The sequence below is a fragment of the Hylobates moloch genome, unplaced genomic scaffold, assembly GCF_009828535.3.
Source record: "Hylobates moloch isolate HMO894 unplaced genomic scaffold, HMol_V3 SCAFFOLD_10, whole genome shotgun sequence".
Taxonomy (NCBI): Eukaryota; Metazoa; Chordata; class Mammalia; order Primates; family Hylobatidae; genus Hylobates; species Hylobates moloch.
This window is the reverse complement of record NW_026652285.1, coordinates 27393538-27408333: the sequence shown is the minus strand read 5'-3', so window position 1 is coordinate 27408333 and position 14796 is coordinate 27393538. Positions and strand designations below refer to the sequence as shown.

The 14796-nt window shown below is 44.1% G+C and overlaps 1 protein-coding gene across 3 annotated transcripts in view; it reads right to left on the bottom strand.

The window, feature by feature from the left end:
- CFAP97D1 (CFAP97 domain containing 1) overlaps positions 1 to 14695 on the bottom strand; it is a 29819-nt gene extending 15124 nt beyond the window's left edge. The window contains exons 1-6 of one of the 3 annotated variants that reach the window (XR_009215162.1): positions 13768 to 14682; positions 13165 to 13235; positions 12446 to 12564; positions 11000 to 11123; positions 10410 to 10466; positions 9792 to 9920 (exon numbers count right to left, since the gene is read on the bottom strand). Coding sequence is in view for 2 of the 3 variants with exons in the window: in XM_032163781.2 (XP_032019672.1) it covers positions 10410 to 10466; positions 11000 to 11123; positions 12446 to 12564; positions 13165 to 13235; positions 13768 to 13891 (495 nt within the window). In the remaining variant the exon portion in view is untranslated. Of the gene's footprint in view, positions 1 to 9466; positions 9921 to 10409; positions 10467 to 10999; positions 11124 to 12445; positions 12565 to 13164; positions 13236 to 13767 lie in introns of those variants that run through there. The other 2 variants (XM_032163781.2, XM_032163782.3) reach the window with 2 other exon arrangements.
- Between the last annotated feature and the right edge of the window lie 101 nt (positions 14696 to 14796).

The window sequence follows — 14796 nt, the reverse complement described above, 5'->3', positions numbered from 1 at the left end:
GTGATTCCTCAAGGATCTAGAACTAGAAATACCATTTGACCCAGCCATCCCATTACTGGGCATATACCCAAAGGATTATAAATCATGCTGCTATAAAGACATATGCACACATATGTTTATTGCGGCACTATTCACAGTAGCAAAGACTTGGAACAACCCAAATGTCCATCAATGACAGACTGGATTAAGAAAATGTGACACATTTACACCATGGAATACTATGCAGCCATAAAAAAGGATGAGTTCATGTCCTTTGTAGGGAAATGGATGAAGCTGGAAACCATCATTCTGAGCAAACTATCGCAATGACAGAAAACCAAACACCGTACGTTCTCACTCATAGGTGGGAATTGAACAATGAGAACACTTGGACACAGGGTGGGGAACATCACACACCAGGGCCTGTCGTGGGGTGGGGGGAGGGAGGAGGGATAGCATTAGGAGATAAACCTAATGTAAATAATGAGTTAACGGGTGCAGCACACCAATATGACACATGTATACCTATGTAACAAACCTGCATATTGTGCACATGTACCCTAGAACTTAAAGTATAAAAAAAAAATTAGCGGGGCATGGTGGTATGCCCCTGTGGTCCCAGCTACTCGGGAAGCTGAGGTAGGAGAATAGCTTGAGCCCAGGTAGATGGAGGCTGCAGTAATCTCTGATTGCACCACTGCACTCCAGCCTGAGCAACAAAGTGAGACCCTGTCTCAAAAAAATAAAAATAAAAAGTGATCCTTGCTTTATTTCCTGTCAAGGCAGCCCCTAATCCCCAAGACAAGCTGTGTCTACAGCTGTTTGTTAGCTACCAGATTTATGGGAGTAGGAAGGGTAGGACCCCAGAGACAGAGGTCATTTGGAAGGCATTTTTGCAGTTCATGCAGAAAACTATTGTTAAAAAATGCACCTGTGTTCAAATATTTATTGGTGGAATGTGTGTAAATGTAATTCCAAGCCCCATTTCAGCTAGCAGTCCATATGTTCTGAGCCCCTGGACAAAATGTTGGAAAAACTCCATCCATCACTCTGGGCCCAACACTAATAAATCTCCTTATTACAAACCCCTCAAGATGGACCTTTTTTAATCCTTGGGTCTTCAAACAGATAAGTTGGCTGCCTGTATCTACAGTCAGTCAGAGAGGATGTGCTCTCTAGAGGAATTTTCTAGGTCAGAAGTGTTAAATAGGTGGCATATGTGCAGCCAACACCCATTCCTGCACTGGTGGAAGACATTACTAATTGATCACAGCACTCTCTTATTGTGATCACAGCACTCTTGTGATCAATTAAACTCAACAGGAGAGTGCTGTGATCAATTAGTAATGTCTGGCTCTTTCAGGACAGTGTTCAGTATCAGCTGGGCAGAATTAGTAGTGAGTTATTCCTGTTTGCCATTCTCAATCCACTGATTTGTAACCTTTCCTGCTATCCACTTCACTCCCTGTGGAAGATGGGTTTAAGAAAGTTAGAACCATCTGTCATTTACAGGCAGTGCTCAGATATATTAGCCAATTGTATGTTCAAATACATGCTTTAAAACGTGTGGCCAAATTTTGTATCTGCTTATCCAGTATCACATCATTTATGCTACCAATCACAGGACCATGCATCGAAACAATGATAATACTTGATGATTTCTTTAATAACTGCAGAGTTCAGCATATGCACAAAGCCCATTTTTAATCAGATAGTTAAGAACCAATGAGCAGCATTTCTCTATTTAGTGGAGTTAATATTGATCAATTTCTTTCTTTTTTTCTATTTTTTTGAGAGGGAGTGTCTGTCACCCAGGCTAGAGTGCAATGGCATGATCTCATCTGACTGCAACCTCTGCCTCCTGGGTTCAAGCGATTCTCCTGCCTCAGCCTCCTGAGTAGCTAGGATTATAGGCACCCACCACTACGCTTGGCTAATTTTTTTATTTTTAGTAGAGACGCAGTTTCACCTTGTTGGTCAGGCTGGTCTTGAACTCCTGACCTCAAGCAATCCACCTGCCTTGGCCTGCCAAAGTGCTGGGATTACAGGTGTGGGCCACTGCGCCCAGCCACTGATGAGTTTCTTACTCCATTTTTCTTGCCCTTTGAATACAGTCACCAACCACTGCTTCCTTTAAATGCCAGGCTTATGGTTTCAGAACAAGATGGTATAGAATCACTTTTTCCTCCTCTTCAAATGGCAGGGCTAAAAGAGCCATAACACAAATAGGGCTGAAACACCCCCCTGCCGCCACCCCCGCTCTCCATGTTGTGGGTGACAAGAAGGAGAGAAGAGCTGCAGCTCCCTGAGCTAGGGCTGTGACACCGTCTTTGGGGCTCTGCGATTTCTGGCGTCTCCAAGCTCCCGGGTGCCACTGCATTCCCCTCATCCAGACGTGGATGCCTGCAGTGGAAGCCGTGTGCAGTACATCTGGTCCAGCCACAGCCTTGCATGGAGCTGGCACCTGTGCCAGCACCTGAGCTCCCCACCCCACCACAGCAGCCAGCATGCCTGGCTGTGCATAGTGGCCAGACCCTGTGCTCACTTGCCCACACACGCCTCGCCACTCCATGCCTGGCTCACCCCTGGCAGGTGTGGGATCTGGGCCTGTAGTGTGAGCCAAGCACAGCCTGCTGGGCTGAGTGGGTGGAACAAGCCCAGCGTGCACAAACAATACTCAGGCAGAAGGTGCCACTAGCCACAGAGGTTTCTGGCTGGCAAAGTGACACCCTAAGGATCCCGTGATAGAGCTACTAACATTTGTATCATCAGAGTCTTTGCAGGAAAGGAGAAAGTGTGAAACTGAAAAGTATTCCGAGAAATAATGGCTGAAAACTTCCCAAATCCGGTGGAAGACAAACACCTACAGATTCAAGAAGTTGATTGAGCTCCAAATAGAGAAAACAGTCCAAAGCCATACTGACACATCATAATTTACCTTCTAAAAACTGGAGATTAAGAAAAAAGAAATCTTTAAAACAGTCAGGGAGAAACAACCAGGAAGGAATGCTAATTCAAACTGTATTTTTGTGCTACCTGTAAAAGAAATGATGGAGGCCATCTAGAAGTGGTCCAACACTTATCAAGTGCTGAAAACAAAACCATCAACCTTGAATCCTGTTATCAGGTGAAATTAGCCTTCAGGAATAAAGGGAAAAATGAAGACATTCTCAGATGAAGAGAAACAGTTTGTTGATATCTACCCTTAAAGCATGGCTAAAGGAAGCTCTCCAAACAAATAAATTAACAGAAGGAGTCTGGGACCTAAGAAAGGGAAAGAAGGTAGAAGGAAGGGAAGGGAAGGGGAGGGGAGGGGAGAGGAAGGGATGGGAGGGGGGAGGAGGAGGAGGAGGGAAGAGAAGGGAAGAAGGAGGGAGGGAAAGAAAGAAACAACACAATACATAAAAATAGAAGTATAGATGCTCCTTGACTTATGATGAGGTTATGTTCCCAATAAATCCATGGTAAGTTGAAAAACATCAAAGTCAAAAATACATTTAATACATCTAACCTGTCAAACATTATAGCTTAGCCAGGCCTAACTTAAATGTGCTCAGAACACTTACATTAGCCTATAGTTGGGCAAAATTACCTAACATAAAGCCTATTTTATAATAAAGTATTGAATATGTCATGTTATCTGTTGAATACGGTACTGAAAGTGAACAACAGAAATGGTTGTATGGGTACTTAAAGTATGATTTCTACTGAATGTGTATTGCTTTTGAACCATCATAAGGTTAAAAAAAAAAAATCATGCTGGGCGCGGTGGCTCACACCTCTAATCCCAGCACTTTGGGAGGCAGAGGTGGGCAGATCACAAGGTCAGGAGATCGAGACCATCCTGGCTAACATGGTGAAACCCCATCTCTACTAAAACTACAAAAAATTAGCTGGGCATGGTGGCGGGCGCCTGTAGTCCCAGCTACTGGGGAGGCTGAGGCAGGAGAATGGCGTGAACCCAGGAGGCGGAGCTTGCAGTGAGCCGAGATCGCACCACTGCACTCCAGCCTGGGCGACAGAGCGAGACTCCGTCTCAAAAAAAAAAAAAAAAAAAGGCCGGGCGGGTTGGACCACGCTTTGTAAGACAGCGCCTGGGGGGGCCGAGGCGGGCGGATCACGAGGTCAGGAGATCGAGACCACGGTGAAACCCCGTCTCTACTAAAAATACAAAAAATTAGCCGGGCGCAGTGGCGGGCGCCTGTAGTCCCAGCTACTCGGAGAGGCTGAGGCAGGAGAATGGCGTGAACCCGGGAGGCGGAGCTTGCAGTGAGCCGAGATTGCGCCACTGCACTCTAGCCTGGGCGACAGAGCGAGACTCCCCTTAAAAAAAAAAAAAAAAAAAAAAAATTCGTTTAAGTCAAACCATTGTAAGTCAGAGACCGTCTGTATCTGCTGTCTGCAAGTATATGTTCCTTCAAACATAATGAGACAGGTAGGCTGAAAGTTAAAGGATAAAAGGTAGTATATCATGCAAACACTAATTTTAAGAAAGCAGCACTGAGTATGTTAGTATCAGATAAAGTAAGTTCAGAGAAAGAAAATTACTAGGGACAAAGAGGGACATTATATAATAATAAAGAGATCTCGGCCGGGCGCGGTGGCTCACGCCTGTAATCCCAGCACTTTGGGAGGCCGAGACGGGCGGATCACAATGTCAGGAGATCGAGACCATCCTGGCTGACACAGTGAAACCCCGTCTCTACGAAAAATACAAAAAATTAGCCGGGCGAGGTGGTGGGCGCCTGTAGTCCCAGCTACTCAGGAGGCTGAGGCAGGAGAATGGCGTGAACCCGGTAGGCGGAGCTTGCAGTGAGCCGAGATTGCGCCACTGCACTCCAGCCTTCCAGCCCGGGCGACAGCGAGACTCTTGTCTCAAAAAAAAAAAAAAAAAGAGATCTCACGTCTGTAATCTCAGCACTTTGGGAGGCTAATGTGGGCGGATCACTTGAGCCCAGGAGTTCAAGACCAGCCTGGGCAATATGATGAAACCCCATCTCTACTAAAAATAAATACAAAAATTAGCTGGGCACGGTGGTGCGTGCCTGTAGTCCCAGCCACTCGGGAGACTGAGGTGGGAGGATTGCTTGAGCCTAGGAGGTGGAAGTTGCAGTGAACTGAGATCACACTGCTGCACTCCAGCCTGGGTGACAGAGTGAGACTCTGTCTCAAAAAAAAAAAAAAAATCAATAAATCAATCCACCAAAAATATATAGCAATCTTTAATGTGTATGTGCCAAACACCAGAGCTTCAAAATATATGAAGCAAAAACAGAGTTAAAAAGAGACATAGAAAAATCCACAATTACAGTTGGGGATTTCAACACCCCACCCTTAGCAATTGATAGAACTACTAGAGAAAAAATCATCAGGATGTAGAAGAACTGAACACCATCAACCAATGGGACCTAACTGATATTTATAGAACACTTTGCCCAATAACAGCGCGATACACATTCTTTTCACATGTCCATAAAATATTCACCTTGATTTAAAAAAACCTTAACAAATTTAAAAGAATTGAAATGATAGAGTGTATTCTCTGGACATAATGGGATCAAATTAAAAATTAATAACAGAAAGATAACTAGAAAATCTCCAAACATTTGAAACTGTAACTAATATAACCTGAGCAGTTCATGGGCTGGATCCTGAAAAGCCTTGTATGCTCTATTTAAAGCTCCAGGCCATTATGCAAGAATGGCAAATCACTGAAGCCATTAAGCTAGAAAGTGATATGGGCATATTTTTGCATTAGTAATACAAGTTGCGAATCACAAGTGCCTGAAATATGGGCAGTAGCTCATATAGAGATTGAGACATAAGACTTGTAGCTTTAAGATCACCTCGATAGACCATAGCCTGGGCAAGAGAGTGACTCTGTCTTTAAAACAACAACAACAACAACAACAACAACAAAAAGATATGTAGGGATGGGGATAGGAGGAAAGAGAAGGAATGAAGTAAAAGATGACCTCAGGTTTTTAACCTGGGTGTCTAGAAGAATGGTTGTTTCTCAAACTGAGATTAACTGGAACCAGTTAATAATGAATTTGTATTTAGGCATGTTTTTTTTTTAAGCTTTCTATTTTGAGATAACTGTAGATTCACATGCATGTAGGAAATAATACAGAGAGATCCTGTAAACTCTTTACCAGATTCCCCCAGTGGTAGCATATTGCCAAACTATATGGTACAGTAGCACAACAAGGATATTGACATTGATAGAGTCAAGATTTAGAACAGTTTCATCATTGATATATTGGATGTCATCGAAATAAAAATATTTTGCTCTGTCAAAGACCCTGAGGATGAAAAGACAAATTATAGACTGGGAGAAAAATACATGCAAAGCGCATAGCAGGCAAAGGACTTATTTCTATAATATGTAAATCACTTTCAAAATTTGCTATTTAAAAAATCAGGCCAGGTGTGGTGGCTCATGCCTGTAATGCCAGCACTTTGGGAGGCCGAGGCAGGTGGATCACCTGAGGTCAGGAATTTGAGACCAGCTGGGCCAACATGGTGAAACCCTGTCTCTATTAAAAATATAAAAATTAGCCGGGCCTGGTGGTACATGCTTGTAATCCCAGCTACTCAGGAGACTGAGACAGGAGAATCGCTTGAACTCTGGAGGTGGAGGTTGCAGTGAGCCAAGATCGTGCCACTGCACTCCAGCCTGGGCGACAGAGCGAGACACTGTCTCAAAAAAAAAAAAAAAATCAAATTAGGAAATGAGCAAAAGACATGCACAGACATTTCACTGAAGAGGATATACAGATGAGATTTCACTACATACATATCAGAATGGCTAAAGTAAAAAAAAAGTGATAACATCAAATGTTGGTGAGGATGTGGAGAAACTGGCTCACTCATCCATTGTTGGTGGGAATATAAAATGGTATAGCTGCTCTGGAAAATCGTTTCGTAATTCCTTTTAAAACTAAAATTGGACTTACCATACAACCCAGCAATTGTACTCTTGGGCATTTATTCCAGAGAAAACACATTTCCATGCAGAAACTTGCACACAAATGTTCACAGCAGTTTCACGTATAATATTAAGGCTGGGTGCAGTGGCTCACGCTTGTAATCCCAGCACTTTGGGAGGCTGAGGCAGGCGGATCACAGGGTTAGGAGTTCAAGAACAGCCTGGCCAATATGGTGATACCCCTTCTCTACTAAAAATACAAAAATTAGCTGGGTGTGGTGGCACGTGCCTGTAGTCCCAGCTACTTGGGAGGTTGAGACAGGAGAATTGCTTGAACCTGGGAGGTGGAGGTTGCAGTGAGCTGAGATCATGCCACTGCACTCCAGCCTGGGCAACAGAATGAGACTCCATCTCAAAATAATAATAATAATAATAATAATAATAATAATAATAATAAATGTTTGAAAAACTAGGAACTACCCCAATGTCCTTTGATGGATGTATGGTTAAATATATTGTAGTATGTCCATACCATGGAATACTACTCAGCAATAAAAAGGCACACGCAACTTGGATGAACATCAAGGAAATTATCCTGAGTGAAAAAAGCCAATCTCAAAAGGATGGACATACATTGCATGATGCCATTTATGTAATACCATGAACTAACAGAGAGGTGGAAAACAGATTGTGATTGCCAAGAGTTAGGCTTGAGGGTCTGAGGTGACTGTGGCTAAAAGGGTGGCACAAGAGTGTCTTTTGATAATAGTGCGTTTAAGTATCTCGAATGTGGTTGTGGTTATACAAAGCTATACATGTGGCAAAAACCGCATAGAGCTATACATATATGTACAAAAATGAGTGCATCTATAACTGATGAAACCTGCATAGGTTCCATGCATCATCCCAATGTCAGTTTCCTGGTTTTGATATTGTACTCCAGTTACGCAAGATGCTAATGTGGGTGGAGACTGGGTCAAGGGTGCAGGAGGCCTCCCTATTCCTTTATGTGCAACTACCTGTGAATTTTCATTATTTCAAAATAGAAAGTTTAAAAAGTCAGTGCGATGGTTAATTTAAGGTGCCAACTTGACTGAATAGAAACCTGGTAAAGCATTATTTTTGGGTGTGTCTGTGAGTGTTTCCAGGGGAGATTAGCATGTAAGTCTGAGCGAACTATGTGGGAAGATCCACTCTCAATGTGGAGAGGCATCATCCAACTTGCTGTGGGTTCAGAAAGAACAAAAACAGACAAGAGGCGAATATGTCAATCTATCTGCTGGAACTGGAATACACTCTTCCTCTCCTGTCCTGGAACAACAACAACTCTAGGCTCCTTGGCCTTTGTACTCCAAGACTCACACCAGCACCCTTGTCCCCCCTAGTGGGTTCTCAGCCTTTGGCCTGGAACTGAGAGTTACACCACCTTCTTCTTGGTTCTGAGGTTTTTGGGCTTGGACCAAGCCATGCTACCAGCATCCTAGTGAGGTGGGAGGCAGGCCTTGACTCCAGAGGCGGGGCTTGGACACAGGATCCAATTGAGGACTAGCTAAAACAAGAAAGGAGTGGAAGCAGCTTTCCATAAGACACTCCCACTAGTGTGCCATGTCAGTTTACCATTACCATGGCAACACCTAGGAGTTACCACCCCTTTCCAGGGCAATGACCCAAGGACCCAAAAATTACTACCCTTTCCTATAGGCCGGACATGGTGGCTCACACCTGTAATCCCAGCACTTTGAGAGGCGGAGGCGGGTGGATCACAAGGTCAGAAGTTCAAGACCAGCCTGGCCAATATGGTGAAACCTCGCCTCTACTAAAAATACAAAAATTAGCTGGGTATGGTGTCGTGTGCCTGTAGTCTCAGCTACTTGGGAGGCTGAGGCAGGAGAATCGCTTGAACACAGGAGGCGGAGGTTGCAGTGAGCTGAGATTGTGCCATTGCACTCCAGCCTGGGTGACAGAGTGAGACTCCATCTCAAAAAAAAAAAAAAAAATTACTACTCCTTCCCTAGAATTTCTGCACAAACCGCCCCTTAATCTACATGTAATTAAAAGTACGTATAACTATGAATGCAAAACTCTCTGCCTTTGGGGTAGCCCTGTTCTGCAGGAGCAGTCATGGAGCTGTAACACTGCCAGAGCTGTAACACTGCTGCTTCAATAAAACTGTCTTCTTCTACCCTACCACTGGCTCACCCTTAAATTCTTTCCTGGGTGAAGCCAAGAACCCTCGCAGGCTAAGCCCCACTTTGGGGTTTGTCTGCCCTGCTCCACCAGGGTCTCCAGCTTGCAGATGGCCTGTGGTGGGACTTCAGCTTCCATGATCTTGTGAGCCAATTCCCCCAGATAAATCCTCTCTCTCTCTCTCTCTTTCTCGCTCTCTCTCCTATTGAGTCTGTCTCTTTGGCAAATGCTGACTAATATAGTTGGGCTGAAAACCAGCACGACCAGTCGTAGCAGGCCTGCAACATTGTCTCACCGTATGTTTTGAGACATTTTCACTGCTGCTGCTCCCTATAAATGAACAGAGTCCATGGAAAGGTCAATGAGGCATTCTTTTCCGATTGTGTGTATTCACAGAGAACTAACGGCATTTGTTCCTTGTGTTTTCTGAAGCTTGATATTGTCATGTGAGTTTGTTTTCCATTTTGACAGTGCTGTACTTGTGGCTGGATGATCTCACCCCAGCTTTTCTTCTTCCGTGGAATGGTGATGATGGTGTATGTTTTAAAGAGTTCGCTCAGATTTCTCTCTCTCTTTCTCTTGTTAAAACTTCTTTTCATGGCCCCAAATAAAAATGCTCATTGCATCTTTCCTTCTGCCTGCCCCATTTTGGAATGAGAACGTAAAGCCTTTGGGTCCCCTAAATGTAACTTACGCATTTTATGTTCCAAGCTTTATTGAAGCATCTGAAGATTGAGCATTCAGCCACTCAGGAGTGTCTTGAGATTCTAAGCAGCCAAGAAATCCTAGGGCCTTCTCTTGTATCTTTTCCATGGTGAGTAACCTTGTATTCAGTGGAGAAGAGAGAAGGAGACACATCAATTATACGGAACTATTCTTTGGAACGCCTGAGTGTCCACTTATCCTTCTCCCTTGGGTGGGGGAAGCCACTTAGTCGTTACTAATAATGTTAAATAATACAAAATGACAACCTGCTGGTACTTTTGATTACTGACAGAGACCTGGAATGTAACTTTGGCGCAACTTTAAAGCCACAGGTCTTCCAGTTTATGTCTTACTGGAACAAATCACTTCCCCTTGGACTCCCACAAAGCCTCAAAGATGATGACAAAAGACAATGTTATTTCCTTCTTGTATGGAGAAGAGAAATAAAGTCAGAGAGCCCCAAGTTTCCCGAATGGAGGACTAGTCAGTATTATATGAGAAGAGCAAAGTCCGTCTCCTTAACTGGGCCCCTCATTCACCATTTATGGGATTCTCAGGGCTTTGGTATCAGCTGTGGTCACAATGTTTGATAGTAAGAGAGACATACCTATTCATTTTGGGAGAGAAGATATCTCGTGGTATTTCTGATATAGCGCCTTGAATTCTTGAAGGAAAAAAATTGGTTTATGTCAATGCCAGGGCATTGGTGCTATTACTGAAGTTCTAAATCCTAGGGATGACTTAGAAAAGATTTAAAAACCAAAGTCAGTAAGTGGAGGTTTTTTAAAACACCACAGATGGTTTCCCCTCCCCCAGCCTTTTTAAGGGTCATTCCTAAATGAAGCAAACAAACCGCATACTGACTGAATCTTATACCCTTCATCCCTGTACATTCAGCCTTTCTTAATGAATTAAGGGGTGAGGGAAGATGCTACTAGATTATTTTCCTGAAACTGACACATAATTGTTATGTTATGAAACTGACACATAATAGCTTTGCTACCAAGCTGTTTTAGCTGTTTGTTTGATGGTTTGTGCCTGTTAGCTTTGTTTGCTTTGGATGGTTTTTCTTTTAACGATTGTTACATTTCATGTGATCTGACTCTAGCTGTTTAGGGATCTTTCTGAGACTCTCTCTAGGCTGAACACAGACAAACTCTGTGTGTGTCTGGGAGTATAACATGAGTGCCCACGTGCCTGCCAGTCTATCTCAGATGCCCTGCGGTCATAGTAGGGTTTGCGATCAACAAGCCTCTTCAGAATGCCCTGGTTTTCCATGGTGATTCTCACTAGCTCGCGGTTCCTTGCTTCTCTGTTTAAGCTGAAAAACACAAAACCCCGAGATGGGTGAAGAAGGAAATGCTCATCTTGACGAGTGGGGGAGATGAAGTCATGAGATCATAAATGCCAGACTGTCTAAGTGCAGGGAGTAAACTGTCCTGCTGAGCCCACAGGTCCCTGGGGCAGCCTGTTGGTCTGCACTGCACTCCGGGAAACATGCACAGCATTCGCAGGTTTATATCAGTGGTCCTCAACCCTGTTGCCCATGAGAAGATTCTGCTTCATTCATCTGAGGTGAACAGTGCACACTGGCATTTTGTTAAAATTCCCCAAGGATTATAATGTAAAACCAGGATTGAGAACTTCTGGTTGGGGGAAGGTCTCCCTGTGGATAAATCACAAATGGCTGGTGACAAGTTTTGGGTCACCTCACTCCTCTCAGCTTCCAATTTATACCAGAATATGCCAGGATATAGAAATGGCATCTTGACCATCTCCTCCCCCCACCAAATTCTTTCTCTTGCATGGCGCTTCTTTTGTATCCCTAACCACACTGCACTGTCATTATTTCCATAAATATCTCCCCCACAAGACCTTGAGTTCTTTGAGATAAGGAAATATACATCTCATTTCATCTTTATTATTCCTGGTACCTAGCACATAGTAGTTGCTCAGGAAAGATTTCTGAAACTGATTTTAAGAATGTCACATCATAGCCCCAGCCATGGTGCTATGGAACAGATGCCTGTGTCCCCCAAAATTCTTATGTTCAAATCCTAACCACTAAGGTGATTGTATTGGGGGTGGGCCTTTGAGAACTGATTAGGTCATCCTAATGGAATTAGTGTCCTTATGAAAGATGCCTGAGAGAACCCCCTTGCTCCTTCTGCCCCGTGAAGTTACAGTGAAAAGATGGCTGTCTATGAAGCAGGCCCTCATCAGATGCCAAATTTACTGGCACCTTGATCTTTGGACTTCCTTGCCTCTAGAACTATGAGAAATAAATTTTTGTTGTTTATAAGCCACCAGTTTATAGCATTTTGCTATAACACCCTATAGTGGACTAAGACACATGGCCACCATTTTATAAAAGTGGGCAGTGCATTCTTGTGACACACTGAATAGGACTCTGAAAAGTCTCTTAGATGAAATAAAAGTCTCTTATATGAAATAAAAGCTCTTTAATGCTAGAGAAAGGTCCCCATTTTTAAAGTTTTCATTCTGTGTAACATGGTCTGTTTGGTTCCCCCTCCAGATAACTTCCCTTAACTACTCCTCTGGCTTGGGAAAACCTCACACTAAAACCCAAGAGGAAAGTCAATTTTGACTTTTCAAAACTGAAATGAGGACAAAGAACATTACCTCTTGGAAAAATATTCATTCCAGCAATCCACCTTGGCAGGGCCTCGATGGGCATTTGCGATTTTCTGACACAGTTGCTTGTTTTCATACTCGATTTTGTTGATTTTCTTTTGTTCACCCTGGTAAGAAACCACACCTCACCATGGTGACACCATCAGTGCACTGCCCCAACACACAATGACTTAGTGTCCCCCTCCTCTGAGATCGTGGGAAAGGGGTGCATTGAGGGCCACAGTGGAGACTGGGAGCAGAACTTAAAAGACTGGGGGGGCGGGCGCAGTGGCTCACGCCTGTAATCCCAGCACTTTGGGAGGCCGAGGCAGGCGGATCACGAGGTCAGGAGACTAAGACCATCCTGGCCAATACAGTGAACTCCTGTCTCTACTAAAAATATGAAAAATTAGCTGGGCATGGTGCCACATGCCTGTAATCCCAGCTATTCCGGAGGCTGAGGCAGGAGAATTGCTTGAATCTGGGAGGTGGAGGTTGCAGTGAGCCAAGATTGTGCCACTGCACTCCATCCAGCCTGGGCAACAGAGCGAGACTCTGTCTCGGGGCAAAAAAAAAAAGACTGGGGGTGACGTGTGGGGAGGAGGAGTATTAACAAATCTTTGAGTAGATGGGTATTTAGAAGGCTCTGGGAAATTGAACCTCTTTAGGAAACAGACTGGAAGTCAATAAAATACATCTGCACATCTGCAAGCAGCAAGAACAAATACCTGTAGTTTGCTCAATTTTAAAATGTGATGTGTGTGCGCCACTGGAGGTTTGGTATCAACAGCAGGCTTCACTAGAGAAGGGGGATAAAAGGGAACAATGTTACATCACAGGAATTCCAGTAGCGGCCTCAGAAAACCAGCACTAGACAATGTCCTTGACCAATGAACAATTTCGAATTAGGACCTTAATGCGACTCAGGAAGTTTGGTTTGATTTATCAAATGAACATCTCTGGAGAGTTTTGAGCAGAAACAAAAGAATAGTGAAAGTAAAATTTACAGAGATAAATGGCCTTTTAATCTAATGAAAAAGCCTCTCTTCCAATCTTTTTCCAATATTATTAGCCTGTCTATTGGCTTCTGAAGTCTTATCCTCTTTCTAACATACTTCGGCTTTAAAGAGTTTAAAGGAGTATTTCCATCCAGTGAACTCCCTGGTGGAAGACACATTTTGTTATTGGTGCTAATGCCCTCTTCCCCAAACTCAGCAGATAAGGCCATATCATCCCAAAGCTGTGACCTGGTCTGGTTTACTGTCGATCTCTTTATGGCATACCATTCCAAAATCCCTAATAGCAGTGTCCAGCCCAAACTGCCCACATACCTATTTGTATTCTATTCTTGTGAGATACGTAGTGGCCAAAGTCCAGTTTCTTTCTGAAGGTTGTGCTTTGCCTGTGATTAGAGACGATAACAGGGTAGGCCAGATAATCCAGGGAATTCTTCATCTTCTCTTCCTAGTCTCACTTCAGAAATGAGGTACCCAGACTCCTCTGTGAGGTGCCTAGCTGTCCCCATGACAAGCTGTCATAGTTACCCAGTTATGACATCAGGGACAGGTCCCGGGAAGGGAGTAGGAGCAGCAGAGCATGGTTGGCTGCCTCTGGGCTTGTTTTTAATGCTAACCTAGGCTCAAGTCAAGATGAAGGTCAAGGAACTTGAAAGCTTTCCCCCCTGCTTAGAATGCAGATGCTGCCAGCCAACACCAGAAGGAAAGAAGTGGTGCACTGGGAGGGGTGGGCAGGCACGGGGTGGGGTGAGGGATACAGAAATTCCAGCCTTGTTTACACATCTTGGGCTATCAGCTAAGTAGTCTCCACTGCAATAGCTCCCCTGAAGGTGCAAGACCACAAGTTTTGGGGGAGGAGAAAGTTGACCCTAATGATAATCTGATCCAATTCCTTTTGCAAATGAGGAAACTGAAGACCACAGCAGCAGCAATGTTACTCAAGAACCAAGTTGGTTGCAGGGCTGGGCTCAGGATGTGGGGTTCCTGAATTCAAGGCCAAATTTGCCCTTTTGCAGGAAGGGAGTTTTTCCAGTTTTTCATGGTAGTAGGGGAGGGCGGCTTTCCTCCAGTACAGAGACTATCTTTTGTACTTAGTGGGAGTTCAGGAAATGCTGAGTGGCTTATGGTGGGCTGGCATCTGCTCCAGGAAGGGCTGCAGAAGTCTGATTTATCTCCACCCCAGCACAGGGTATAGCACCCACTGGGTGCTCAACGCATTTGTTGATGAAGGACCAACACTTATTGAGTGCTCACCATGCAGTGCTGGGTGCCGTCTTTGAATGTCACATTTAACCCTTCCAGCAACCCTAGAATTAGGTACTATTACTATCCCTCTTTTTTTTT